Here is a 26919-nt window from a genome sequence, read left to right as displayed (position 1 = left end):
CATGCAGAGGAAGGGTGTCTAGTGAGCCTACGAACTTTGCCCCTGGACCCACGCTAATCTGTTAAAGGCACCAGCAGCACTGTATGATTAGCCGCAGCGTTCGTGTTGCGGTGTTTGGACGCAGTTACTGAAGGCACATCGAGGGTCTGAGGCCCCACCTGGATTCAGCTACCAGCGCGCCGGGAAACCCGACAGGCCGCGCGTGGAGTATACCCCCGTGGCAGCCGGCGGCGACTACCGGTTAGCGCAGGGTGCAAGTGGGCGAACATGGGGGGCAGGGGTCCCCGGACGCATTCGCAGGGCAAATTGGATAAATACGCCTACAATAAAGACCTTCCCGCTCCGCCCGAGCACAAAGACGTACCTGCCAAAAGCTCTGAGCTGGAGGGAGCGTCGAAAGTGACGCTGGAAGATATTATGGCGGCTCTCGACAAAGTGCAATCCACGGTGGGGTCCATCTCCACTGATGTCTCTTTCCTGAGGGCAGATTTTCAGAAGATGACGGCCAGGGTAACGGAGGTTGAACAGGTGACAAAAACGCTCTCAAAGGACACCACCGCACTGCTTCAAAGGGTGGGTCAGTTGGAAGCAGAAAATAAGCTTATGCTGGAAAAACTGGACGACCAGGAAGGGTGCTCTCGGCGCAACAACGTCCGTATCATAGGCATTCCCGAAAATGAAGGGAGTCCAGCTATGGATTTATACGTTGAAGATCTCATAAAACGCAAACTCCAGCCCGGAGGACTTTCAACTTTCTTCTCTGTGGAGAGGGCTCACAGAATCCCGGGGGGCAGACCCAAGCCAGGGGCTCCCCCTAGACCAGTCCTTGCTCGCATTTTCAACTTCCGGGATCGGGATGCTATACTGCAAACAGCGAGGGTGGCCCCGCCGCTGCGGATCCAGAACTCAATGGTGTCATTCTTCCCGGACTACACGGCAGCGGTGACCAAACATCGCAGGAGCTTTTTTGACAGAAAGAAAGAACTTAGACGCAGGGAACTGTCCTACTCTGTGTCATTCCCGGCAAAGCTGCGTGTAGTGGCGGATGGAAAAACCTGGTTTTTTGAAAGCCCAGAGGAGGCCCATGAGTGGCTCGAGGGGTGGCGGCGTGTGAAAGGACCCGGAGGCACGGAGAGGCAGCAGCAGCAACGCAGGGAAGATGGTGACACCCAGGACCAAGAAGGGGAGCAGGGGGTCGGCCATCCACTACAGACTGCAACCGCGGAATAAAGTCAGGTCTTATGGCCTATTTGGGTCGCACCTCCACAAAGAGACGTTGTATGGCTTCACCAAGATGGAGAAGGTGAACGTTACGGGGCCCAAATATCTACAGCATGATCCTACCACTCGAATGTGGTGGGTATAGAACTACAACGACGAGACTGAAGGAGGGGCTGTGGCACGCTCCTGTTGTCAATCTCTATTTGAGGAGGGGATGAGCGGCGGTGCTCCACGGACTTCTTTTCCCCCGCACGCAAGTACTGTTTATGGGAGTAAAGCACTCTGCTAAGTTGGGGTGGCAGATAGTTGGGGGTCCGTCTGGCAGGGACGCAGAGGGGGGTGGGAGAGGGGGGATGTTTTTCATTCTGGGTTTTGGATGGTTTGTTTTGGTTTCTTTGGGGTAGCCGAATTATGATGAACATGCAATTGCAGATGCAGTGGTTGGGGTCTTTATTGCAACAACTATTGGATATGCTATGTACCCTACCAGAGGGACCACTACATGTCAGAGAAAGTTTGGTTTAGAGGAGCGGGGAGGTAGGGAGATGGGTGGGTGAGGGGGAAACTAAATATTGGTGTTTTTTGTTCGGGGTTCAGTTTTACAGAAGGGCGGGTATGGCACACTTCCATTATAGGAATAGGGATATCTTATGGATGCAGACGTACATGATTCTGAGAGGGAACAGGAGGTGCGAGAGGGACAGGGATGATGCAGAAACGACCTGAGTCCAAGTCGCAGATGACTGGGATGTCCCCGGTAGCCCCCTTAACGCTGCTCACGTGGAATGTACATGGGCTGGGGGATAAAATAAAGAGAGGTCTTGTTCTACAATATTTACGGAGAAGTGCACCAGCGGTGGCCCTGCTGCAGGAAACGCACTTGATGGGCTTGGCTTGCAAGGCTCTGGATCGCTGGGGGTACAAAATGGTGGTACACTCGGCGTTCTCTTCAGGCTCCATGGGTGTGGGGATTTTAGTGCGTAAACAGTTCCCGCTGGTCATACACCATACACAGACGGATGACCAGGGTCGCTTTGCGGCAATATCCTATCAGTGGGAGGGGAAACAATACAATATTGTGTCCGTGTACATCCCCCCGGCCCTTCAATCGGTGGCTCTTCCGGCACTTAGCGCGTTTCTGCTGAGTCTTCCAGAGGGGGTGATAATGGTGGGTGGAGATTTTAATGCGGTGATCGATGGAACCAGAGATAGACACCCCCCCAGACAGAACAAGACGGGCACGGCGAGTCTGGAGGGGTTGGTCGAGGCTCTTGGGCTTACAGATGTGTGGAGATACAGGCATCCAGAGGCGAGGCAATACACTTTTCAGTCGGGGGTGCATAATAGTCTGTCACGTGTTGACTATTTCTTTACAGCTGCAGGAGATCTTGCGAGTGTGGTGGATGTTGACATTCGCCCTCGGGGCATTTCAGACCACTCACCCATCATGTTAAAATACACGCGCCATCACAAAGCGCGGAGGCGTGTCTACCCTGTGTATTCGGGATATCTACAAATCCCTAAGATCTCAGAGGACGTACTCACGACAACACAACATTACTTCCAGGAGAATGCTTCCTCAGTTCGGTCCCCGAGTGCTCTCTGGGAGGCATAAAAAACGGTGGTTCGAGGGCAGATCATCTCCTCGGTGGTAAGCCATAGGAGGGCGAAACAAACCGACCTGGACAACATTGAATCAGACCTGCGCGCTGCTACAGAGCAACATGCGCAGCACTCGACCTTAGAGACGTCCCAGGCGCTGCGCGCCAAACAAAGTGAATTTAGGGACTACCAGTTGGAGGCGACTAGGGCACGGATCCAAGCCACGCGGCACACAGTATACGAATTAGGCGATAAGGCTAATAAACTTTTGGCCTGGCTGGATAAAAAGGAACGAGCGCAGAGAACGATAGCACGGCTGCGAGCACCAGATGACTCGTTGGTGGCTGCGCCGGAGGAAATAGTGAATATCTTAGCCGGGCATTTTAAGCAGGTATACGAATCGCAGACGACTACAGACACGATAGAGGCACAGACGTACATCCAGGATGTTAAGCTGCCTAGACTATCCCCAGAAGAAGCCCTACTCTTAGAAGCTGACCTAATGGTAGACGAGGTACAATTGGCCATTGGCTCCCTGCAATCGGGAAAGGCAGCGGGTCCTAATGGTTTGCCCATTGAACTATATAAAAAGACTGCTGCCGTGACGGCTCCCTATCTTTTGAATATGTATCTCGAGAGCCTGGCGGTGGGGGAGCTTCCCCGAGATCAGCGAGTGGCCACCATAGTGGCAATCCCGAAGCCCGGAAAGCCTCCTGAGGAGTGCTCCTCTTACCGCCCAATCTCCTTAATTAACGCCGAAGCCAAGATATTGGCCAAGCTACTGGCGGCACGATTGACCCCTTATCTGGCGACATTAATTCACCCAGACCAGTCTGGGTTTATGCCAAATAGGAGCACAGCTCTTAACTTGCGGCAGCTACAGGGAGTAATAGCGCGCATGTCCCACATTCAGGAACCGGCGGTTATCCTTTCTCTTGATGCGCGAATGGCGTTTGATATGGTAGAGTAGCCGTATCTTTTTGCAGTCCTCAGACATTTCGGTTTTGGCCCCAAATTCTGTGCGTGGATACGGATGCTCTATGCTAACCCAATAGCGCATGTGGCGGCCAATGGGCACATATCCGGAGACTTCCCGCTGACGCGGGGAACGCGCCAGGGGTGTCCGCTGTCCCCGCTGCTCTTCACATTGGTGTTGGAGCCGCTGGCGGCGTGGATCAGATGGGAACCGATGATTCGTGGGCTTCGATGGGCACCACACTGGGAAGACCGCATTTCCCTTTATGCGGATGATGTGCTGCTATACCTGGCATCCCCCGAATGCTCTATCCGAACGCTCTTAAATATCTGTGAAATATTCGGGCGGGTATCCGGATACACCATCAACTGGTCCAAATCGGTCCTATTTGTATTGCATGGTCCGATGCCGTTGCTTCCCTGGGATTGCTCGTTACAGGTCGCGGAGACGACCTTCAAATATTTAGGTATTCATATTACATCTACACCTGAGGACTTCCAGCAAAGAAATCTTAGACCTCCCCTGGAGCGGTTTCAGCGTGATGCGAGAGTATGGCGCGGTCTGCCGTTGTCAATGCTGGAACGGGCGGTACTTTTTAAAATGATGGCACTCCCACGTTTTTTGTATGTTTTGGAGAATACCCCGTTTCGAGTGCCACTGAGCTATTTTAAAACAATCGCATCAGAAGTTTCAGGCCTGATCTGGGGAAATAAACCGGCGCGCATTGGACAGGTAAAGCTGGTCAGAAGCTGGTACGACGGGGGTATAGCCCTCCCGAGTATACAACTCTATTACTGGGCGGCCCAATTAAAAGTGATTAATAGCTGGATGCACGCCTCTCAAACTGACACGGCATTCCAGGCGGATAGACAGGGCCTGGGAGAGGATGGAGTCATGTCTGTGCTGTATAATAGAACAAGATCCAAACATCTGATTGGGCCAACAGCACACACGGTACATATATGGTATGAAGCACATGCCAGGCTAGGTTGGAAGGGGGTTATTACACAAATGACTCCACTCTGGACCTCTCAGCACCTTGGGCGGTTGAAGAATAGTAAAGGCTGCATCAGAATTCTATAGATATATGCAAGTGAAGCATGCGCTACAGGCAGTTATACCTGCAGGCACCGTCCTGGCCGAGGCCACTCCCTTAGAGGATAGATTACTGACTGAATATATGCATAAAAGGGCCACTTCGTTCACCTATCGTAAGCTGGTAAATAATCTACCGGACCCTATGTCAGCGCTTAGACGGAAATGGGTCATAGATTTGGGAGAGCTGGATGAGGGAGAATGGCAGGAGGTGCTGTCGTCCCCTAGGTGGCAATAGCGGCACGCATGTGGTTGATACAACTGAAAGTGCTTCACCGTACGTACTATACCAGAGTGACCCTCTTCAAAATAGGGATGACTGCGCATCAATTCTGACTGAGGGAATGTGGGGAGGAGGGTACCTTTTACCACACGATTTGGGAATGTCCGAAAATTAGGGCATATTGGATCAAGATAATGAGGACTATGTCGCAAACCGTGGGGGACTCAGTGCTTCCAGAACCGAAACGTTGCTTTTTAAACATATGGGAGCCGACTGACCTAACCACCCGGCGCAGGATTGGGTAACACTGGGAACCATGGTTGCTAAAAGAAATATAGCAAGGAGGTGGGGGTCAAGTGAGTCTCCTACGCTGAGAGAATGGTGTAAGGATATGGATGAAGCCATGGTAGCAGAAAGGGCAGTGTATGTACATCGGGGATGTCCCCAAAAATGGGCAAGAATCTGGGGAGACTGGAACAAATTCAGGGGATATATTTGTGACCCACCACAATCGGAAGATGTCTGAAGGTCGGAATAAAAGTATTGGAAGGAAAGTGGTGAGGGCGGTAGGGGGTGCTGTAGATAAAAGATAAACGGAGTTGTGTACAAGTGGTGCTTTCGGATAGGTAAAACGATATTTGTACTGTCAATGATGTAAGTGTGTATAGATCCTGTGAATTACTGATGCCCAATGTTCTTAATAGGAAAATATTTAATAAAAGAGTACTCCTGTGGTATTGCTTTGCAAATCGGCCTAATGGAGATTTGCACTTCCCAATATTTAAATAATTTGAAACAGTGGTTCTTAACCTCTGAATCCTACTCAGGGGGTCTGTGGCTGCTTAGAAAAATAAATATTAACAGATTATTAACATTTATATAAATAAAGAAGCAAAATGTAAAATTGAACATTTTAAAACGTGTTGTAAATGTGAGGGAATTTGAAATTGGAGGCTAAATATTAAGTTAGTATCCTCAGATTGATTTGTGGGACCAGTATAAATACATCAACAGAATACAGTATGGACAATAAGTGGCCTCAGTTGACTTTAGGAAAGCTCCAACTGTCCCATAAAAAAAAAATGATTTTTTTTAATATGTGTTTAAGAATTAAAGGAAATATTTCAGTATTTGTGTGTTTTTGGATGGATGTTTATTTCCGCATTTTTGTGTGTATTATTTTGATGTTCAAATCAACGAAAATGCTTAGGCTAGGGTTGCCGGCTTCCAGTAATGGCTCCTTGATTTTGGTGGCCAGCAGCTGGGGGACTTCATCGGCCAGCATTTCCTGCTCTCCCAGGTGGGAGGAGTAAGCCCTGCAGTCTCGCGCTTAAAAGCGCTAAAGACCCCCGCACCACGGGACGCGCTCCTTGATTTTTGTGGCCAGAAGATGGGGGACTTCATCGGCCAGCATTCCCTGCTCTCCCAGGAGGGAGGAGTAAGCCCTGCAGTCTTGCGCTTAAAAACGCTAAAGACCCTGCACCACGGGACGCACTCCTTGATTTTGGTGGCCAGCAGCTGGGGGACTTCATCGGCCAACATTCCCTGCTCTCCCAGGAGGGAGGAGTAAGCCCTGCAGTCTCGTGCTTAAAAGCGCTAAAGACCCCCGCACCGTGGGACGCGCTCCTTGATTTTGGTGGCCAGCAGCTGGGGGACTTCATCGGTCAGCATTTCCTGCTCTCCCAAGGGGGAGGAGTAAGCCCTGCAGTCTCGCGCTTAAAAGCGCTAAGGACCCCCACACCGCGGGACGCGCTCCTTAATTTTGGTGGCCAGCAGCTGCGGGACTTCATCGGTCAGCATTCCCTGCTCTCCCAGGAGGGAGGAGTAAGCCCTGAAGTCTCGCGCTTAAAAGCGCTAAAGACCCCCACACCGCGGGACGCGCTCAAGCCGCGCCCGGGCCAAGGGCGGACCCGTCCTTGCCTGTCATCGCTCGGAAGAGGCTGGGCCACCGCTCTTGACTCACTGTTTTAATTCACTCAAGTGGGACTTTGCTGGATACGAGGACTTTGGACACTACAAACTGTGAGTTCTAGAAACATTGAGGAAGATAACTTGCCCTATTTAACATTTTACATTCTTTTGTTGCTGCTGTTGTATGATCAGTCTTGTTGTCTAAATATTTATGGTTATAAATAGTGTTCTTATTCATCAGCATCTTGTGTTTCGTGGGTGGGGGGGTGGAAGTCTCTGTCCTCCTTGCTTGCAAGTCCATCTCTGATATGGGGAAAAGAAAAGCCACTGAGAGTGATAACATGGAGGGGGGGGGAGTTGGAAGGGGGTCGTAGGAAGGTTAGTAAAGCCAAAATGGCACACAAGTCAGCTGCTAAAAATTGTGTTTTTGATCGTATTGATGACTTACTGGTTGATTGTCATGATATTTTGGCCTCACCCATATCCTCCTGCGCCCCCTCAACTCCACCTAGAATAGCTAGTCAGCCCGCTAATATAGAACCAGCAATTCTATCTGACATGGATTCTAATCATAAACAGTGGTCCTTGGAAAGAGAGAAAATACACTTAGGATAAATATAGTGCAGAATCGAAACTATATTGTATTTTGGGATGTCCAGCCGGACAACCCTATTTATTTCTTGAATGAAAAAATAACAATTACAATGACATACTAATGGTGGGACACAGTCCTGTATCCTTTGGGGAAAAAAAGGGAGAGACAATACATGTAAAACAATTACATACAAAGGGGCATTTTCAGGCAAGACGTAATGAGCTTTGTTACAGATCCAATGTAAAAGCTTTTTGAGTAACAACAATTGCACTCTTTTAACACACTGGCTTAATGTGCAAGTTGTTAACATGGGTCGACGACGTTTCGATCCTGTCTAAAATACTAGGATCATCATCAGGACAAGAATAATTGGCTGGCCTGAGCATAAGAAATTGCCATGGGGATCTCAGCAACTGGTCGCGGGAGCAGGGCCAGGTGGCCGGCTGAATGAGACAGGGCTCAAACGGGAGCAAGGTCAGGTGTAGCTGACCTGTGTGGTGACAGGTCGGGAGTTCCTGACCGAGGGTAGAGAGACCAAGGGTACGGAAAAAGGCACACTGGTAGTGCCGAACAGCTAAGCCAAGCCACGGAACCAAAGCCGTAATGGGTAATCCAGTTGAGGTAAGGAGGCGAGGCAACCGGGCTGTAAATGGCCGGGAGTTCCGGTCCAAGGGTAGGGGAATCCACCGATTGATTGTGGCAGGGTGACAATGCACTCAGAGCTGCCTGGGACCTCCGGAGAAGAGATATGGAGTGACCTCCATACCCAGTGTGTTAAAAGAGTGCAATTGTTGTTACTCAAAAAGCTTTTACATTGGATCTGTAACAAAGCTCATTACGTCTTGCCTGAAAATGCCCCTTTGTATGTAATTGTTTTACATGTATTGTCTCTCCCTTTTTTTCCCCAAAGGATACAGGACTGTGTCCCACCATTAGTATGTCATTGTAATTGTTATTTTTTCATTCAAGAAATAAATAGGGTTATCCGGCTGGACATCCCAAAACACAATATAGTTTCGATTCTGCACTATATTTATCCTAAGTGTATTTTCTCTCTTTCCAAGTACCACTGTTTCTTTTAAAACATAACTACCCAAGGTCCTTGATTACCTTTTGGGTCCCCTTGTGTTCTCAAATATGGATTCTAATCATGTCAGTAAAACTAAGTGAAATCCGTCTATCTTTACCAGGCGCACTACATGAAGCACAAAAACACTCAGGCATAATAATAACAAGCAAAGCATTATAGGGGGGAATGATGGGTGTGAGAAGATGGCCTGGTATATGCTGGTCACTAGTTAAAGTGACCACTTTGCACCAGTACAATTCGACTCTTATGGTAGATAGGTTTAAGACAACCTTTTAAAGAAAGCTATCCTAGTGGTACCTGTGGAGAGCAGCCTTCAGGCTAAGTCTCAGAGGAATGTAAAGCAGCTTGTTTTACCTTATAATCTCTTGAATCACTAAATGAAAGGACACCACACAGGTATATATATATAAAATATATCTGTATTTATTACTAGACACACTCTACTAATCTCTTCACGAGATTAGAAGTCAAGGACATATGCACAAATCAACATTTTACAACAAATTAAGCACTTATAGGGCTGGGGCCCTAGGGGCGTACCAGACCATATACTAAAAAAAGAGGTATAGTAAGAACGACTTGAGAAGGGAGAAGGCCTAAGATCTTCAGAAGCGCTGGGGCCTCACTAATCCACCCAAGGCAGGTAAGTAAAGGACCCACGGGAGACGCATGCAGTGTGAGAACACAGCTGCGGATCCCAATAGACTTCAATGGATCAAGTCGCGGTTGGAATTTTAAAGTTTTAGGATACTGCGGGAGAGTCAACAAGCAAGTCACTTACAGGGTAAATAGTTCTAGAGCCAACACACACAGGAGCACCGGAGTACTCGAGTTACCTCACCAAGGGAAGCCGGGTGCATAGGTGTCTTTTGGTGTCGGGTCGTGGCGTCGTTTTCAATGGGAGCCAAAGAAGACTTGCTGCTTGTGAAGACAGGAGAAGTGTCCGGTCGAATCCAAGGCTGGATTATGAAGAAAGAAGACCTGAAAGCAGAGGAGACAGTGCTCAAAGTCACTTTCCAGTGACCCGGGGTCAGGAAGCTGGATGCCCACAGTAGTCGGGTGATTTCAGGTGATCACGGGTGTCTTGGCTCTTCAGCCACGAGGTCCAGGAGGCGTTGATGACAACCAGGAGCTGGATTCAGATTTTCCCACAAAGTCTGCAGCTTACTGAGGTGCCGGCAACCAGATTGGAGCCAACAAGCCTTGGCAACAGCAAGTCTTGTGGAAAGTGAAGAAAGCCAGCGATGCAGACCAACAAGGTCTGAGGGACTCACCCTGCGAGGGTAAGTCAAGGCAGGCCTGGAGCAACCAGGGGAATCCTTTGGTTCTGTAGAAAAGTCTTCAGGGTCCCACAAGCCAACCGGCAAGGGATCGCAAAGACGCTTAGGGAGGATTCACTCACCAGGAGTCCACGGTCACTCGAGATGAGGTAGGCCTCTGATTTTCAGAAGAAATCCTGCTGGAAGCTTGGGCCATACGTGGTCCAATGCACAAGTTTGTACAATGTCGTGAAGGGGTTGCACTTGACAATAGTGCACCGTACCTGGGTATTACTGTTTCTCATCACTCGTGGGGCCCACTCGCCTCAGCTTTGCTGGGGACTCACAATGGCTGTCAAGAAGTCAGGAAATTTACTTCTGGGGATGCAAGGACTTCGGACTCCGGCAGGAGCGGGAAAGTTTGCGACCGTTGATGCAAAGTTTTGATGCCTGCCAAGCAGGGGAGTCACTCCTTGACTCCAAGGGAGATTCTTCAGTCTTCCAAAGGTAGTGGAACGTCAAAGGTCCAGGATTCTTCTTTCAGAGCGTCGTCCAGGGATATCTAGTTTGCAATGGCAAGGGTTCCCTAACTTATACTACAAGGAAGGGAGGGACTAGCTCTATGACCACTCCTATGGAGGGTCAGGGGAGTGGGTGGCTACACCCACTTCCCTTTGTCCAGTTTCGCGCCAGAGCAGGGGCTGGTAGCCCCTGAACCGGTTTGAGCTGGCATATGCACAGAGGAGCCTACTGCTCCCTCAGTGCAGGACTTCAAAGCACTCTAGGGGTGCACCCACCCAGCCCCAATACACTAAATCCTGTCTGGAAGGTGGTTACACCTCCCTGTGACAGGATGCCTATTGCTGGGCCTCCTCCACTGCGAGTTTCGGTCAGCAGCAGGAGGGCAGCCCAGTGTCTGTTCTGGTGGCATCCATTTTGTGATGCCAGGGCTCTTCAGGATTCTACCGTGTTTCCACAGTGGGTACATGTCTATCCCTCTAGAAGGGTGGGATCATACTCCCACACCAGTTACTGGTGTGGGGGTATGATTCCAAGGTGTTTGACACCAAACACGACATGTTTTGATGCAGCCATCCCAAAGGTAGCATTTACCGCTATGTTATAATGCACTTAAGAGTATATGGTTTAACCGCATCCAAAAACAGCTACAGAGAATGGGCTCTGAGAGCTGCAGAGGGGCCCTGCTCAGGCAGAGGCACCCCCTCACATGGAAACCAAGCACCCTGCCCTCAGGATTGTTAGGGCCTGCCTTAGGGGTGACTGATAGGTTTATATGTGTGTGTAAGGTGAGAGATAGGGAACCTATACCTCAGTGAGGAGTGCTAACACCACCTCACCCAGGCTGCAGTAGCAGGCCTGTGGTGTCCGATTTAGTCTGCTTCCCAGGGGTAGCATAATACATGCTTCAGCCCCTGGTAGGCCTGTGAAGTACCTATGCCCTTGGTACCTAAGGTACCATATACTAGGGGCTCCTAAGGTACCACAGTATCCAATCACTAGTGCATCTAATATGCACTCCAAGTTGTTTAGAGAGAACAGAGGCTGGGGGCGGCCCTGTTTAGCAGGGACCCAGCCAGACTATAGCCAGAAACCAGTGTAAACATCAGAAAAGAAGTGGGGGCAACATAAGTGCAGATCCTACTCTCCTACAATGGGGAATTAGGGGCTCTCCCATATTCTACTCGAGCGGTATACAGTAGTGCAGGAAATTTGAATTTAAAAAAATTTGAATTTAAAAACATTTATTGAGCGCTCTTTTACCAAGCGGTTTCATGGCGCTATGTGTGATGCAGTGGACGGCAGCAGCTGGAAGGGCTAGGCAGTGTAAGCTCGCACAAATAGGAAGGTTTTGAGATCCTTCCGAAACTGTAAATAGGAAGGCGATGTGCGAAGGGCAGCAGGGAGGGAATTCCAGAAGACTGGAGCAAGAACAGCGAACTTCGCTCCACCAGACTTCTGTTTCTTAAAACGGGGGGTAGCTAAAAGAGCCATATGAGTGGAGCGAAGTTCTCTGCCCGGAAGGTAGGGCTTAATAGCTGAGCATATGAACTCGGGGGCAGTACCCGACCTAGCCTGAAAAGTGAGGCAGCCAAGTTTGAAAAGGGCGCGCTCTCTCACCGGAAGCCAGTGTAGTGCTTTGAGCAGTGGAGTGGCCCGATGGTATTTAGGTAGGCCATGGATCAGGCGAGCAGCCTGGTTCTGTACCAACTGCAAGCGGTGGATCGCATAGGCAGGAGCCCCATTATAGATTATGTTGCCATAATCGATACGCGATAATACCATGGCCAGCACAATAATTTTTAAAGCAGAGGGAGAAAAGAAGCGGGAGACTTTCCTAATTATTCTAAGGGAAAAAAAACAAGAAGAGACCACTGAACCAACTTGTGAACGAACAGAAAGTTGTGAGTTCAGGAAAATCCCAAGAGTTTTAACTTTAGGTACGGGGAGTGGGGGGGGCACCAAGTGACAGGGGCCAACAGGAGGGAGACCACGGACTGCAACCACCTCCGGTCAAGACCAGCTCGGTCTTGTCCGGGTTGAGTTTGAGGTGGTTGCAGTTCATCCAATCCTAAATGAACGTCATGACTGTCTGGACATTTTGGGCGGATGAAGATGAGTGGGAAAGATTGAAGATTAGCTGGAGGTCATCGGCGTAATTAAACACCGTGACCTCCAGCTGTTGTAACATAAAAATAAGGGGGTAAATGTATAAATTAAATAGAAGAGGGGAAAGTGATGAGCCCTGAGGGACCCCGCACTCCACCTTACGGGAGGCCGCAGTGAAGCCAGCCAGATGGACAGCTTGAGCTGTCCCGGCAAGGAAGGACTCAAGCCATGAGAAGGCCAAGCCCTCTATGCCCGCCGCCCTGACACGGTTAAGGAGGATAGAGTGGTCCACCGTGTCGAAGGCGGCGGACAGGTCCAGAAGGATCAGGGCTTGCGGAAGGTTGATGTCAATACCTTCACGCAGCTCGTCCATTACTGAGATCACTACCTTCTCCGAAATGAAAGAAGTGACTGCAGTATCACCACTACTATCCCTCTATCAAACTGATACTCACCACTTCAAGAACAACCAGAACAAATGCTGGGAGAGCGTGTAGAGTCACTGGGATGTACTCCATCTCCAACTCTGTATGTTGTTTGTACGATTACCCAAAGTGAGGTAGTAGATAGGAGGGGGGAGGTTTTTCAGTCTCAGCAGCCTATACAAGGATGTGATGTCAATAAGATCATTATAGAACTTAGGGAAGAAATTACTTCACTAAAATCCACTATTTTAGCGCTTTCTAACCCAGTGAAGCTACTTGTAAATAAGGAGCAATTCAGAGACCAAGTGGCTGTACCATCTATTAGTCCCCCATTAAGCCATGCTCCAGCAACAGAAAAAAGTGTCAATACTATGCCTGTGAGTGACATAGTTCCTTTAATGTATATTCCAGCCTACTGCCCATTAGGAAATAGGAACACACATAGAAACATAAGCCATTTTAGAACAATACAGGATGAGAACAAATCCCCTTCAAATTGTAGGCAGAGCCTAGAGAAATGCTCAACCAAGAGTATTTTTATGATTAACGTGCCTAAAATTAAATTGAAAGGAGATCATGAAGACCAACACTCACTGCTCAACAAAACAATTCTTTGGATTAGAAAAATAGGGGGCTGTAGATCACTAATTAGGGACGATATTCTTTGAGCAAAGATATTATCACATAGCTCCTCGCCTACAGATTCTATTGAACTCCATCTAAGGGACGAGGGGCTAGCTCATAATCTTACAGCCGTGGAGGCAAGAACATGCTCTCCTGTAGTCACCAATATTCAGATGAAATACAGTCCCTTTACTTCATTACAGTTGTGTGATAATAGAAGGGTTGGTGCCCTGATGGAATCTGACTCATCTCTAGCCCAGAATGATTGACTGCTGAGCACCAATACCATACCCTATGTGAACCTAAACCACCAACATGACAGGAGTAACCCTCTTACCCCAGTGGCACCATTGTTAGGAGAGCTTCAGATTATTCAGTCACTTATGATGCTGACATACTGTCCAGAGCCCACTACTCCCTCACAATCTACCAGTGAAACCTTATTAATGGTATGTTCAGATCAGCAAGTAAACTCCTCACCTCCTCAGGCCAGCGAAGTATTAGAGGAACCTTATCAAGTAGCTTCCCCGAGAGTAGAAGAGTGGAGACCTACATTTCGTATATTGTCATGGAATGTCGCTGGGTTAAGATCAAAGTTGGCACTCCCCACTGAATTGAATATATTGAGCAATTCGATGTATGTATCCTTCAAGAAACTGGGCGACTGCACCTATTTTTATTCCAGAGTATGTGACATTTTCCCAGCCGGCAGTTTCTAGTCATCCAGGAAGGCCCACAGGGGGTTTGGTGACATGGGTTAAAATGGAATTGCTTTGCTCTATTAAAGAGGTTAAGACTAATAGCCCTGATATACTTGCTATAAGTCTCAGGGGTAAAAATGGTAGGATGATGGATATTTTTAATGTTTATGCTCGGGGCACCAAGGCAGGTACATGTTCGAGAACTCTTCAAGTGCAGGAAAATATTCTTGAGGAGAGAGAGTCATCGTCACCTTTAATAGTAGCTGGATATTTTAACACTTCATTTGAGTAGCTGGATCTGATAGATGCATCATATTGCGATCCGATAGAGGTGCAATGCAATGTTCCCTCCCTTGATCTACCTCCGATTAGAAGATAGTCTCAAACAGCATTGCAGATTCAGGCTATAACCTTAGAGTATGGGCTTAGGGCAGAAAATTGCCCTACTAAATCCGATAGGAATGGTGCTAATACTTTCAATAGAACCACCACTAGGAGTTGAATTGATTATATTTTGTTAGATGTGAGGCTGTGGCCGGAAGTACAAGACATGGTGGTTGGTATAACCATCGATAGCGACCACAATCCACCTGAGCTTGCCATGACTACGCCATGGAGTAAATATACTGATAGTCTGGGGGTTAGGCTTACGTCGATGGACGTGTATCCCTCAAATGACAACAGACGATTAAAGTGGGCGAGTGTAGTAATGGACGCTACGAAGATCGATGCTATTAAACAAGCTCTTCTAGAAACCACCATAAAGCTCTAAAGGAGTATTGAGCAGCAAGAGGATCTTGCTCTGATCACAGAAACCCACAAATGCTTTTTTAAACAAATAGCATCTAATTTCATCTGTTCGAGGCCGCAGCGTAAGAAACCAATAACTACCCCGCAGCACTCATGGTATTATCAAAAGTGCAAGGAAGCCAGGTTAAATCTGGCAGATGAGATCAAAAATAAGAATTTAGTGAATATTAGATTAGCTAGGAGTGCATACAAAAAGATTCAAAGGGAAGCTAAAAAGGAGTGGGTTGAGGACAGATGGATACAGATTTGAGATGCTTGCCAAAGAAAGGACTCCCAGCAATGTTGGCGGCTTGTAACAATGGGAGATGCGGATAGACCCAGACAGCCGACCAACAACATTACAGAAGCAGCCTGGTCTGATCATTTCACAATAGTATATTCAGGATTGGAAAGGATGTACATCGATGGTAAGTCTATGGATTATACCAGCATGCAGCCTATTAATGACTTATTTTCACTAGCGGATATTGTTGAAAGTATTAATTCCATACTCAAAAGCAAAGCTACTGGGCCAGATGGTGTACCTGGTGATGTCTTTCTATCGGATATCCCAAACTGGTCATTGTACATCAGGTCTTTGGCCAATGGTATTGTAGCTGGTGCTCCCGTACCTCCATCCTGGCATGGAGCAGAGGTTATACCGGTCTTTAAAAGGGGGGATCGGTCGCTGCCTTCCAATTATAGGCCAATTAGCCTACTGGACAGGGTGCAGAAAGTTTTCTCCCGTGCCCTGCTCACTAAAATTACCGATTGGATGGAGGAGAACAATATACTTTCTCCTTACCAAGCAGGTTTCAGGAGGAAAATTAATACCATTGATCAGGTCTTCCGTTTCTCCTTACTGGCCTGGAAGACCATAACATTAGAGCAGGGTAGTCTCTACACTGCCTTCATTGATCTAAGGTCAACCTTTGATCTTATCCCCAGGGCCAAACTTTGGAAAATCCTTTATGATCTGGGGCTTCCACATGACATTCTGGCTCTTTTAGTACGGCTGCATGAAGGAAGTTATGCAAAAGTATTATGGGGGGACCAAGGGCAGTTGCCGTATCCAATAAAGGTCTTGAGAGGGGTTAGACAAGGCTGCGTATTGGCCCCTACTCTATTTTTGCTTTTCATAAATGGGGTAGTTAAACATCTAGCGGAAGTTCATGCAGATGCACCCTTGTTGGGGAGTGAAAAAATAACCACTTTGTTGTTTGCGGACGATGCGCATTTGGTCTCGAAAACCCCCAGTAACCTCCAATTACTACTTGACCGGTTTATGTCCTTATGTGTATCGAGAGGCCTGGAAATTAACATTACTAAGACAAAACTCTTGCTAATGAATCCGCGCAAATCATTCAGAGGGAAATTGTTACTGGGTGGGATTCCATTAGAAAGAGTGGACTCCTTTGAATATCTTGGTGTAACAGTGACAGAGAACTTAACCTGGAAACTGCATATCTCCAAGCGTAATCTTCAGCAGAGGAAAACATCTGGGGCCTTAATTTTAGAGCATAGAGCGTCACAAACAAGACCAATTGCTGCCCCGCTCCAGATATATGACCAGAAGGTGGTTGGTTCAGCCATGTATGGGGCAGAACTCTGGGGTTTTGACAACCTAGAGGGTTTGCTTCGTACTGAAAACACATTTTTATGATCACTCTGTTCTCTCCCCCAGGGCCCCCTGTTAATTCCATTAAGGTTGGATATGGGCAGAACAACAATAGTGGATAAGGCGAGGCTTCGCCCACTTCTTTTTTGGCTCCGCCTAAAACAGACTCCTGAGCTTTTCCACTATTCAGCTGCCATGGACAAAGTGCTTAAGCTTGACCGTTTTAAAAAAATTGTCTGGTTTAATAACATCCAGAAATGGCTTGAAATACTAGGGCTGGGCAATCTATGGAAGGTAACAGATATCAGTTCTCTTCCCAGCAGAGAGTGGGTTAAGTCGCACTACTGAAATTGGGTGGCAGAGAGAGTTATTACACACACATAAGTAGGCCGACTTACGTTAGCATTCCTGGAATTCAAGCTGTTTGGTATATATGAGCAATATATCGAGCTTATTACTATTCCTCAGGAAAGAAAGTTACACATTCAATTAAGGTTTGACTGTCTCCCTTTGAGATCTCTCAAGGGATCATGGAACAGTGGCATGTTGGCTACATCACGTCACTGTCCATGTTGCCCTGAGATTAATGAAACCACAAAACACGTTCTTTTTGCATGTTTGTCTTACAAATCTGTAAGACAAAAATGGCTAGCCCCTGTTTGTAGACAACTGGGAACCTGTTGCCATCAGGAGGCACTGCGCATCCTCCGAACAGATATGAGGTCGGTGGTGGTATGCGCAGTGGCCAAATTCTTGGGGAAAATGTGGCTCATAAGGAGGCTGGTAATACAGAACGTTTCAAGCAGAACCTTATCAAGTGATGCAACTTTAGCTCCTTCAGCTACTAGTCTAACTTGATGTCTCTATTCCCATTTTTTTGTAAATTGAATACAGGAATAAGGCACAATCTACTTAGATTTTGATCATGGTTTCCAGTCATTGCATAGTTTTGCATTAGGGCTAGGCCTAGAGATTGGTTGAGGTCCATATAGATATGTATGCTCCTTTGCATGGTTCAAAGTATCCTTATACATGACTCTTGCGCTTTATTCACTTTGAAAGGCACTTTTTTTTCCTGAGGCTTTTATGGAAAGGTTGTCTGGCTCTAGCAAATGAGCTATTATATATGAAATATTGTTTTAGATTGAGATTTTATCTGATGGATTTCTCCTAATGATATTGATGTTTAATACTTCTTAATTTTTTATAATTATTATTCCTATTTTTAGATTGTATAGTCCACAGGCAAGGGTCTTTGTGCGTATTTGTACTTGGATTTTATTTTTGGGGAGATTCTGTCAACAGTACATTCTATGTTTGATGTAAATAGGGATTTTATTAATTAAGATGCTATTTAACACTGTTATCATCTTAGGCTTTATAGTATAATACGTTAAGTTCTGCTTTTTAATATCATTGACTGTATTGTACTGTATGCCCATTTACTTTGATGGTCGGAAAGACCGAATAAAGTCTGATGATGATGATGACTCAGTATGGCGTCACCGGCTTCCAATAATGGTTCAGTGGCTGTTTCCGGGATCCAGTAGTGATTAACTGGGGGTCCATAGAGGTCCAAAGGTTGAGAGCCACTGATTTAGAGTATTTTGCTATGCCCCATCATCTGAGACATGAATATCTTGATTTAAATAGCAAAAACCAAAGGAAAGAGGTAGTAGCACTGGTGGATACCACTTCAATAGAAAATCCCCCTGAAATGGCAAATTGCTAATAAGGGGTGCCAATGGGCACTCATAGAGACTCACTACCAACCCTCTAAATAGTTGAGGCAAGAATTAGTGAGCAAAGCCCACAAATTGCCCCGTATAACCTTGCTGAATGCCTTTTCCTCATCCAGTATTTGGAAGGAGATCTCCAGTGCCCAGTCTCAAAGAGATAAACAGATAAGTGAGTTCCTTCATAGATGGGCAAGAATAAACCTATGTTGCACCTTGGAGTGGGCGATACAAAATTCAAATAAAAATTCAAATTTATACTAAAGATAGATTGTTAGACACAGGAGTGGCCAATGCCTCAGCATTACAGGTTAGCAGTGACATTGGCTCAAAGGACAAACAAAGAAATTTACGGTTTTACTCTAGAAAGCTAAAAATGTTTGCCTTTAAGCAACCAGTTGCCATTTTATTGATTTCACAACCCTAAGGGATGGTATTCAGAAACAGAGAAAACAAACACTTAGAAAATATGTAATAAAAGTAATGTGTTATCCCGCATTCCCTGGCTACTTGCCTCCAGAAATGTGATACACTTTATTGTTTCGATCATTATATCCTTTTCTATTTGCTATTAGAATACATTAGAACCTACCCAAGCAATTTTTACATTTTTTTTGGTTGCTATGTTTTTTTCTCTTTCATCAGAACTTGTCTTCCAACATCCCACAGTTCATGATGGCGTATAGAGAAAGCAATGTTTCCTTTTGTCTTATCTATAAAGAAATATAGCAAGCAAGGGCCCTGTCAGTGCATCTGATTTGATAAAATTACATCCAGGTTTGTTTAAAATTAAATATTGACCTCCTCATTAGTTTTTCACTTATGGTGTGTATTATTTGATAATAGATAATCATGGTGGTACACAAAAGGTGCCCCGAAGATTGGTGGCACACTGCAGATGTTCTTTATCTAACAGTAAGTGCATTTTTTTTTGTCAAAATATGAAATGTGTGCAATCCTCTCTAGCAAACTGCCTTTTCCGCATTGTCATGCCAGATTTTTCACCTTTTATGGACCCTTGTTTTGCTGTTTGTTTAGCTCTGTGAACTTTACCCTTACTAAACAGTAGTAAAGTGCATGTCCCCCCTTTAAATCAGTGTTAAATTTGCTTTCCACAATGGACATATTTAATTTGCCTACAAGGTCCAAGTATGGGGGAAGATGTACACACAGGGTCTGGAAGTTAAAAGCCTCCTGTGGACTGCAGCACCTATAGTACAATCCACAGGGTTGGCCTGTAAAACAGTTTCAGGCCTACCATGTGTAACCTGCCTAAAGCAGCTTAAAAACCTGCTGTAAAACGTTTCAAAATAATAGTTTTTGACAAGCGGGAAGTACTGCTTTTTAAAATATTATTACATCACCTTTTACCTTGTTGTGTGCTGTTTTCTGCCCCTTTAAATGTTCTTGGAATTGTAATAAAATAGTTTTAATAGAAAACAGAATAAATAACTATGCATGTGTGAAACAACTGGATTAATTAACATTGAGATTGGTGAAGATGGAAAACGATGAGACATTTAATGTCCCAACAATCGAAAGGTGAATGGAAGGTAATTTTGCAGTGGAAATGTTACTTTTTCAGCTACCTAACAAAATGCATTGAGAAGAACTCCTAAAATGAACTTATAAAAACACATCTGCCTGAGAAAAGACACAAAAAGCAAAAACCCACCCCCCTTTCCAAATCTCTCCCATTTAAGGGGGATAAGAGAAATGCACGTCATTATTTGATAAGGTGGCTTCATGAACTTGCTTAGCACTGCAAGTAAGATGGCTGAGTGAGCTGAATGCTTACTTCTGTAGATGGCTAGTTTGAATCCTGGCTAGACCAAATCATCTGTCCGAGGTTGCTAAAATGAGTATTCTTTCAATCTGCAGTATTCGCGCTATATAAAAAAAAGTTATTTTTCTTTTTTTAGTAGGTCAACATGTCTGCTGCAGAGACCCCCCTCTCTGTGGTTTTTCAGCCTTTCATCTTCCTGAAGGTGACAAAAAACAAAGTTTTAATTTTCTTACCACAGGTTGGCGGTGTGCATCAGCTACCCGGTAAAGGCCGAAAACATAACCTTCATCTCGGTCTTTATTGATCTCTTCCAGGGCCAGACCCGCTTGAAATACTGTAGCGTTGCAGTCTTCGGGTATCAGAGGCATGGGGGGGATGGGAGGCACAGAGCTGAGGGCACCGCTCAGGAAGAGCAGTGTGAGACATAGAAGAGGGACAAACTGCTTCATGTTCTTCAAAGTCTGAAGGAGGGTTCTTTCCACTCTCAGCTGCTGAACTAGCTACCCTGAGGACTAACCCTTGATGGGAATAAATGCAGCCCAGGTTGAAATGTTTTTATAAAGCCACTTTAATCAGAGGTGAATGCAGCCTTGACGTTAACCCGAGCTGAACCAGCACAGTTTGGAGTTAATGATTGATCTGTGATGTGTAGCTAAAGTCAAAACTCATGTGCAACTGGTCACTTTCATGCAAAAGGTCAGCAGCAGATATCTTTGTGCCAAAGTTTTGTCTAATACCTCATAAAATTTATTCAACCTGAGTTCTCAGTCTCAGGGACTAGCTCCTTTTTTGTCTTTTAAAACATTTCATGTAACTAATTCAATTAACACTATTAATCCATAAACATATCCATATATTAAATAATTTTTCATCATTTTTAGTGTTCCAAAAAAGCTTTGCTTTTAGAATTCAAAAGAAAACATGTTAGCAAAGTAGATGTTGCAGACAAGATGCCTGTCCAGTCAGCAAATCTCCTGCACACTCCAAAAGTGATGTTAGCTTACCTGGGAAGATGGTGGGCTAGGGAACCCAGACACGAATTTCTCGAAAGGATTGAATATCAGAATATCTAATACAAAATTATTGTGTGTCACACAAATCCTGTCCTAAATGTTCTTTACGAAAGTAGGGGCATATTAACAACAACCGGCGATAATTATCGATGAGCGCACTTAGCGCTCGGATAATTATCGCCGGCTAGCGCCGATTTTTATCGCTGAGATAGCGTGCTATTAGCAACGCTTATCTCATCAGCGATAAAAATCCTAGCGCTAACTGGCTAATGTGAGATTATCGCTGGAAACCCAGCGATAGTCTCACGTTAGCTAGTTGATAGGGACTCACAAACTTAGCCATGATATCCACCTTCCATAGGATATCATGGCTAAGTCAGTCCTGAAGCAGGCGTAAGGAAAGTAGCGATAACAGGAGTTATCGCTACTTTTCCTGATGCTATGCTTCATAGCGTTAGGCTTGCTGATAGGAGAATTGTCGCTTAGCGACATTTCTCCTGTCATGCCAGGTCAGGAACGCCCACTTTGCATCTCATTAGAGATGCAAAGCTGGGCGTTAGGAATCCTGACGCTAAAGCAAGGTTTCACACGTTAGCGTGACCTTGCTGATTAGGCGATAAAATTATCGCCGCTTTTCGGCCGAAAACGGCCGCAAAAGTGGCGATAATTTTTTATCGCCTCCTTGTAAATATGCCCCTTAGTGTCTCAATTGATGTAGATTTTCTGTTATTAACTTTAGTGAGGATTTTTTTAGGCGATACTTAGGACACATATTTATGTCACAGAATATATTCAGGTACTATACTCTTAATAGCCTATGGATGACTATGGATCGTCGGTTCAGCGTTCTCAGAACTATGCCTAATTGATGAGCAGAGGGCTCTAAGGGTGTGTCAGGCTAAGCTTAGAAGTGGCTGGGGGTGTGGTGCATGAAAGGAGGCACCCGCTGCAGCCCATCATACAAAAGGCAGCTGAGAAGGTTGAAGATGAGTTGGCTGTCTTGCAGAGTCCCAACCTCCACCGTGACCTGGGCTTGATGTGTCCATGCTCGCAGTCATCTGCTGCTACACCCGGTGATAAGGCAGCTAAGGGAGTTATGGAGTAGTCAATTCTTTTGCACAGAAGAGTTCTAGACCCCAGCTTGAACCGTACCTAATGAGTCAGTGCTCTTGGAGAAATCTTGGGACCTGTCCAGGCACCTAAAATTAGATAGCGATCAGGAGTTAGGGGGTAATAGGTCCCGGTCCTTTGCCCTCCTGGATATTCGAGCCAGATAGTTGTGATTCACTTGTCCTTGACAATGGGAGACCACTTGTGAAACTGTGCTTGAAGATGTGTCAGGATAAGTTCAGATCATCACTCTTTTTTAGGAAAAAATTCCAATGCATTGCTTTTATAAGAAAGTCTTTATGGTGCTTGATTGACTCTGTTACACAATTCAGAGTCCTGAACATCACCAACGGATCAAAGATCCATCAATCCAAAAAGTAAAGTAACAGCCAACATGTGTTTTGCCCCCTTACAGCAGCCGTCTGGCCTGGGGCTTCCTCAGGGCATGATTTAGGGTTAATGACGGAGTCTGGTCCTGTGGTTGGCGCTGCAGAAATAGGATCTTTTGAAAGCAGATCGGCCGGTCATTGACGTGTCGTATCTATCAGATCCCATTTCTGCAGCGCCAACCACAGGACCACACTCCGCCATTTTTTCCTAAAAACAGTGATGATCTGAACTTGTCCTGACACATCTTCAAGCACATAAAATTAGAGAGCCTTAAAGAGGTGATGCTTGAGGGTCACTGAGGACTTGCTTTTATGAAGATGAAGACCTGGATGCAGATTTACTAACGGTTTGTGCTGTGTTTGCATCACCAAAGTGATGCAAACCCAGCATAAAGAGTTGTGAGTGCGATTTACTGTCGTACACAAATGAGAGTTTGCATGGGAAAGTCCCCAAAGTAATGCAATGAACTGTGTGCTACTTTGAGCTACTTTGCCTCAAGGAAACAGTTTATGTGTGGTACAGGGGCATTCCCATGCAACCACACAGAATCCATTTGCAGTGGAGTAAGTCTCAAAGGGAGAATGGCTGTTTAAGGAGAAAAAAATAAAAACATTCATAGTAAGGCCTCAGTGGAGCAGCTGCTGAAAATATGTTTGATCAGATCGAGGTGAAAGTCTTCATATGTTTATTCTGAGCCCCTTTGAGTATCAAGAAAAAATAAGGATTTGGTCCTCAGCGAAGTAAAGGGCTAAAATTTGTGATAGTGAAACATGGGTATTGCTGGCATATAGCTTTAAAAGCTAAGGGAGATGTTGTGAAGCTAAAATTATAGACACCAGTGACCAGAAGCACCATGCTATTAAGCGGTGTATGGAAAGCTATGTTGGTTTCTTCTCAAGCATTTTGCTGCTCTGGAGGCATCACAAAGGCCACTGCTTCAGCTTCAGCAGCATGAGAGGCCGACCTGCTTCTGTGACAAAGGGACTGTCGCACACACGCCCTTTCCAGCCCTCTCCAGGGCAAGCCTATGAGCTCTGTTGATGCCTGGACCCCTGTACAATCTGCTCTAAGGGCCCGATTGCGAGTTTGGCGGTGTGGCAGCCGGACAGTCCTGCCACGGCACCGCTAAACCCTGCGTGAGGACCGCCCGCCCTAAAATGACTTTTTTAATCACTGGCGAGCATTTCCTTTGGCGTTCCCACAGTGGTGCCTATAAAATAGGCACCGCAATGAGAACATCAAACGAAGTTCCAGAACAACATGTACTAAAAAGTCCACGCTGTGCTGGAACTTCTGTGACTGCACACAGGGGCGCACATGTTTCGAAACATTCTATAATTGTTAAGGAATTTGAAATGGAGGTTAAAAATTAAGGATCTGATTCAGATCTTGGTGGGGGTGGGGTTACTCCATCACAACAGTGACAAATATCCCATCCGCCAAGATATACAACCCATTATATCCTATGGGATTTATATTTCAGTGGATGGGATATCCGTCACCATTGTGATGGAGTGACCCATCCGACAAGATCTAAATCAGGCCCTAAATTAGCATTCTCGACTGATATGCAGATGCAGTGCAAGTCCATCAAACAGAGTGCCCAAAATTGATTTTCGAAAAGGTCCAATGTTCCCATTCAAATTAATATTTAGATTTTTTTAAATTTGTGAATTACATCAAATATTTCATCATTTGTTGATATGTTAGTTAAATGCTTGTTTCTGTATTTTTTCGGTATTGTTTTCTGGCTCAAATTATCGAAATTGCTTAGACCAGGGTCACTGGCTTCCAGTTAATACTCAGTGTATAGCACCAGAATCCAATATTGATTCGCGGGGTCCCCTAGTTCCAGTAATGATTAAATGGGGGTCCTCAGATTTCAAAAGGTTAAGAAGCACTGATAGAGATCACTTGCTAAGGTTTTGGCAGCAGATTCCATTAGACCGGGCAGGGCTTATTCACCAGGAGTCAAGCTTGGATGTGTGGTATTGTAAGTAAGATTCAACCCCATTGAAAATTTGGCTTAATGAGATTATGTATAGTGCTGTGCCTTGTGCTGTCAAGAATCAAAACACACATGCACATTGACTCAGACAAGGCCATGCTCACTTTCATGTTAAATTACAACTTAAAACACGTTAATAGCTTTCAAACGTCACACTAATTCACACACTAAACCTCACACCTCATTAGTTCTCACACACAGTGCAATAACCAATTGACCATCTTATTAAACACACACTCATTACCACACTTATTTCTCCGTCACACACATCAGACATACTTTTTGTTCAACTTAGTAATATGTCCTAGAGATCACTTGTACTCATTCTAGCTTTCTTGCACATTTATTCACACACTTTGGGGCTCATTACGATGACAGACGAAAAATCCCTCCGACCGATTGTACTGCGGCATTTCCACCGGTCAGATTATGATGCAAAGCACGTAAAGTCCGTCCGCAGCAGACGCAATTCACAAAAGTCTGACCGCCACGGTCAGAAAAGCTGCAAATCCGACCGCTGCGGTCGGGGAAAGCTGATCAATGGACCAAAAAGGCCGCACGCCCCGCGGAATGACCGCACGGGCAATTACGTTGAGAAAACTGAGCTGGTGTAACGATCATGGCTGTTCCGACCACCACTGTCGCACTCAGGCCAAATGAATGGCGGAGGGAAAAACTTCACTACAATGCTCAAAGTGTGCCTTTATTATCCGCAGCCTTGAATGCCATCAGACACGCACCAATGACACACCACAAATGCATTCCTGAACGGAAAACCATGGTCAGCATGGAAAATACACCTGGTGGTCAACAATCATGTGGACACACCCACATCCTACAGTATTTAAACCAACCCCTTCCTGGACCAGCATCCTTTGCAAAATAGGCAAAGAGAGAGGCAGAGACACAGAGAGAGACAGGACACCATTTTGGCACACAGCACACCATCTCACCCACTCAACTCCACACACTACCACTTCTCAGCCATACACCTGACACACCTCACACATCCTCATCACCACCTTGCACCCCACACCTTTCATTCATTTGCACCATGCCCAATCCCAAAATTCACAGACACAGAGTTGAAAGTGCTGGTAGATGAGATAATCAGGATAGAACCACATTTGTATGGCACCTGGTCCAACAGACACCCATTGTGCGCAAAAATCAGATGTGGGCTAGGATCTACAACAAAGTAAATGCAGTACGGACCACTCTACGCACACTGCGTGAGATCAAAAGGTGGTCGACCAACCTCAAGGCCCGGGTCAAGGCTCGGGCACAAAAGAACCACGAGTCTGCCCAAAGAACTGGTGGCGGCCCTCCCATTCCACCACTAACATTCACCGAATGGGAGGAGAAGGTGCTTTCCATACTGCATCCTGAGAGTCTCACCGGAATCGAGGAGGGAGTGAAGGCTGCTGAGTACAAACAAAATTGACCACATCCCACTGTAATCTACTGTTGTGCACAACAAGTGGGCCTCAATGGCCAGACCAAATCAACCTCACGTACAATGCACACTTTCCAAATGAATGTCTCTCAAGGCTAGCATTTCATCACACTGACTCACCTAACAGGTAGGTAGTCAGCTCATGCACCCTAACCTCCCTCCCAAACAGCATGGAGCACCCACCCCACAGCCATGTGGCAGCTATCACCGTCGACAGTGCCTCCTAACAGGTAGGCTGCCATCTCACTGGGGAGGGGGTTGTTGAAACCTGACTGCAAGACCACAACTCCCACAAGGCCCGCTGTACTCCCTTCCAAACAGCATGGAGCACCCACCCCACAGCCATGTGGCTGCTATCACTGTCAACAGTGCCTCCTAACAGGTAGGCAGCCATCTCACTGTGGAGGGGGTTGTTGAGACCTGACTGCAAGACCACAACTCCCACAAGGCCTGCTGTGTTCCTCCCAAAACAGCATGGAGCACCCTCCCTACTCTAAAGCCATGTGGCAGCTATCACCGTCGACAGTGCCTCCAAACAAGTAGGTAGCCATCCCACTGGGAAGGGGGATGTTGAGACCTGACTGCAAGACCTCAACTCCCACAAGAACCTCTATACCCCCTACCAAACAGCATGGAGCCACATGACCACCACATCCCGCACTT

At 46.2% G+C, this 26919-nt stretch overlaps 1 protein-coding gene across 1 annotated transcript in view; it reads right to left on the bottom strand.

Moving 5' to 3' along the window:
- Nucleotides 1–20863, bottom strand: part of LOC146785923 (fetuin-B-like) — a 196654-nt gene extending 175791 nt beyond the window's left edge. Inside the window, exon 1 of the mRNA XM_085635321.1 lies at nt 20513–20863. Coding sequence (XP_085491447.1) covers nt 20513–20728 — 216 coding nt within the window. The 5' untranslated portion in view covers nt 20729–20863. The remainder of the gene's footprint in view (nt 1–20512) is intronic.
- Between the last annotated feature and the right edge of the window lie 6056 nt (nt 20864–26919).

The sequence above is a fragment of the Triturus cristatus genome, chromosome 11, assembly GCF_964204655.1.
Source record: "Triturus cristatus chromosome 11, aTriCri1.1, whole genome shotgun sequence".
Classification (NCBI taxonomy): Eukaryota; Metazoa; Chordata; class Amphibia; order Caudata; family Salamandridae; genus Triturus; species Triturus cristatus.
This window is presented reverse-complemented; position numbering and strand designations above follow the sequence as displayed.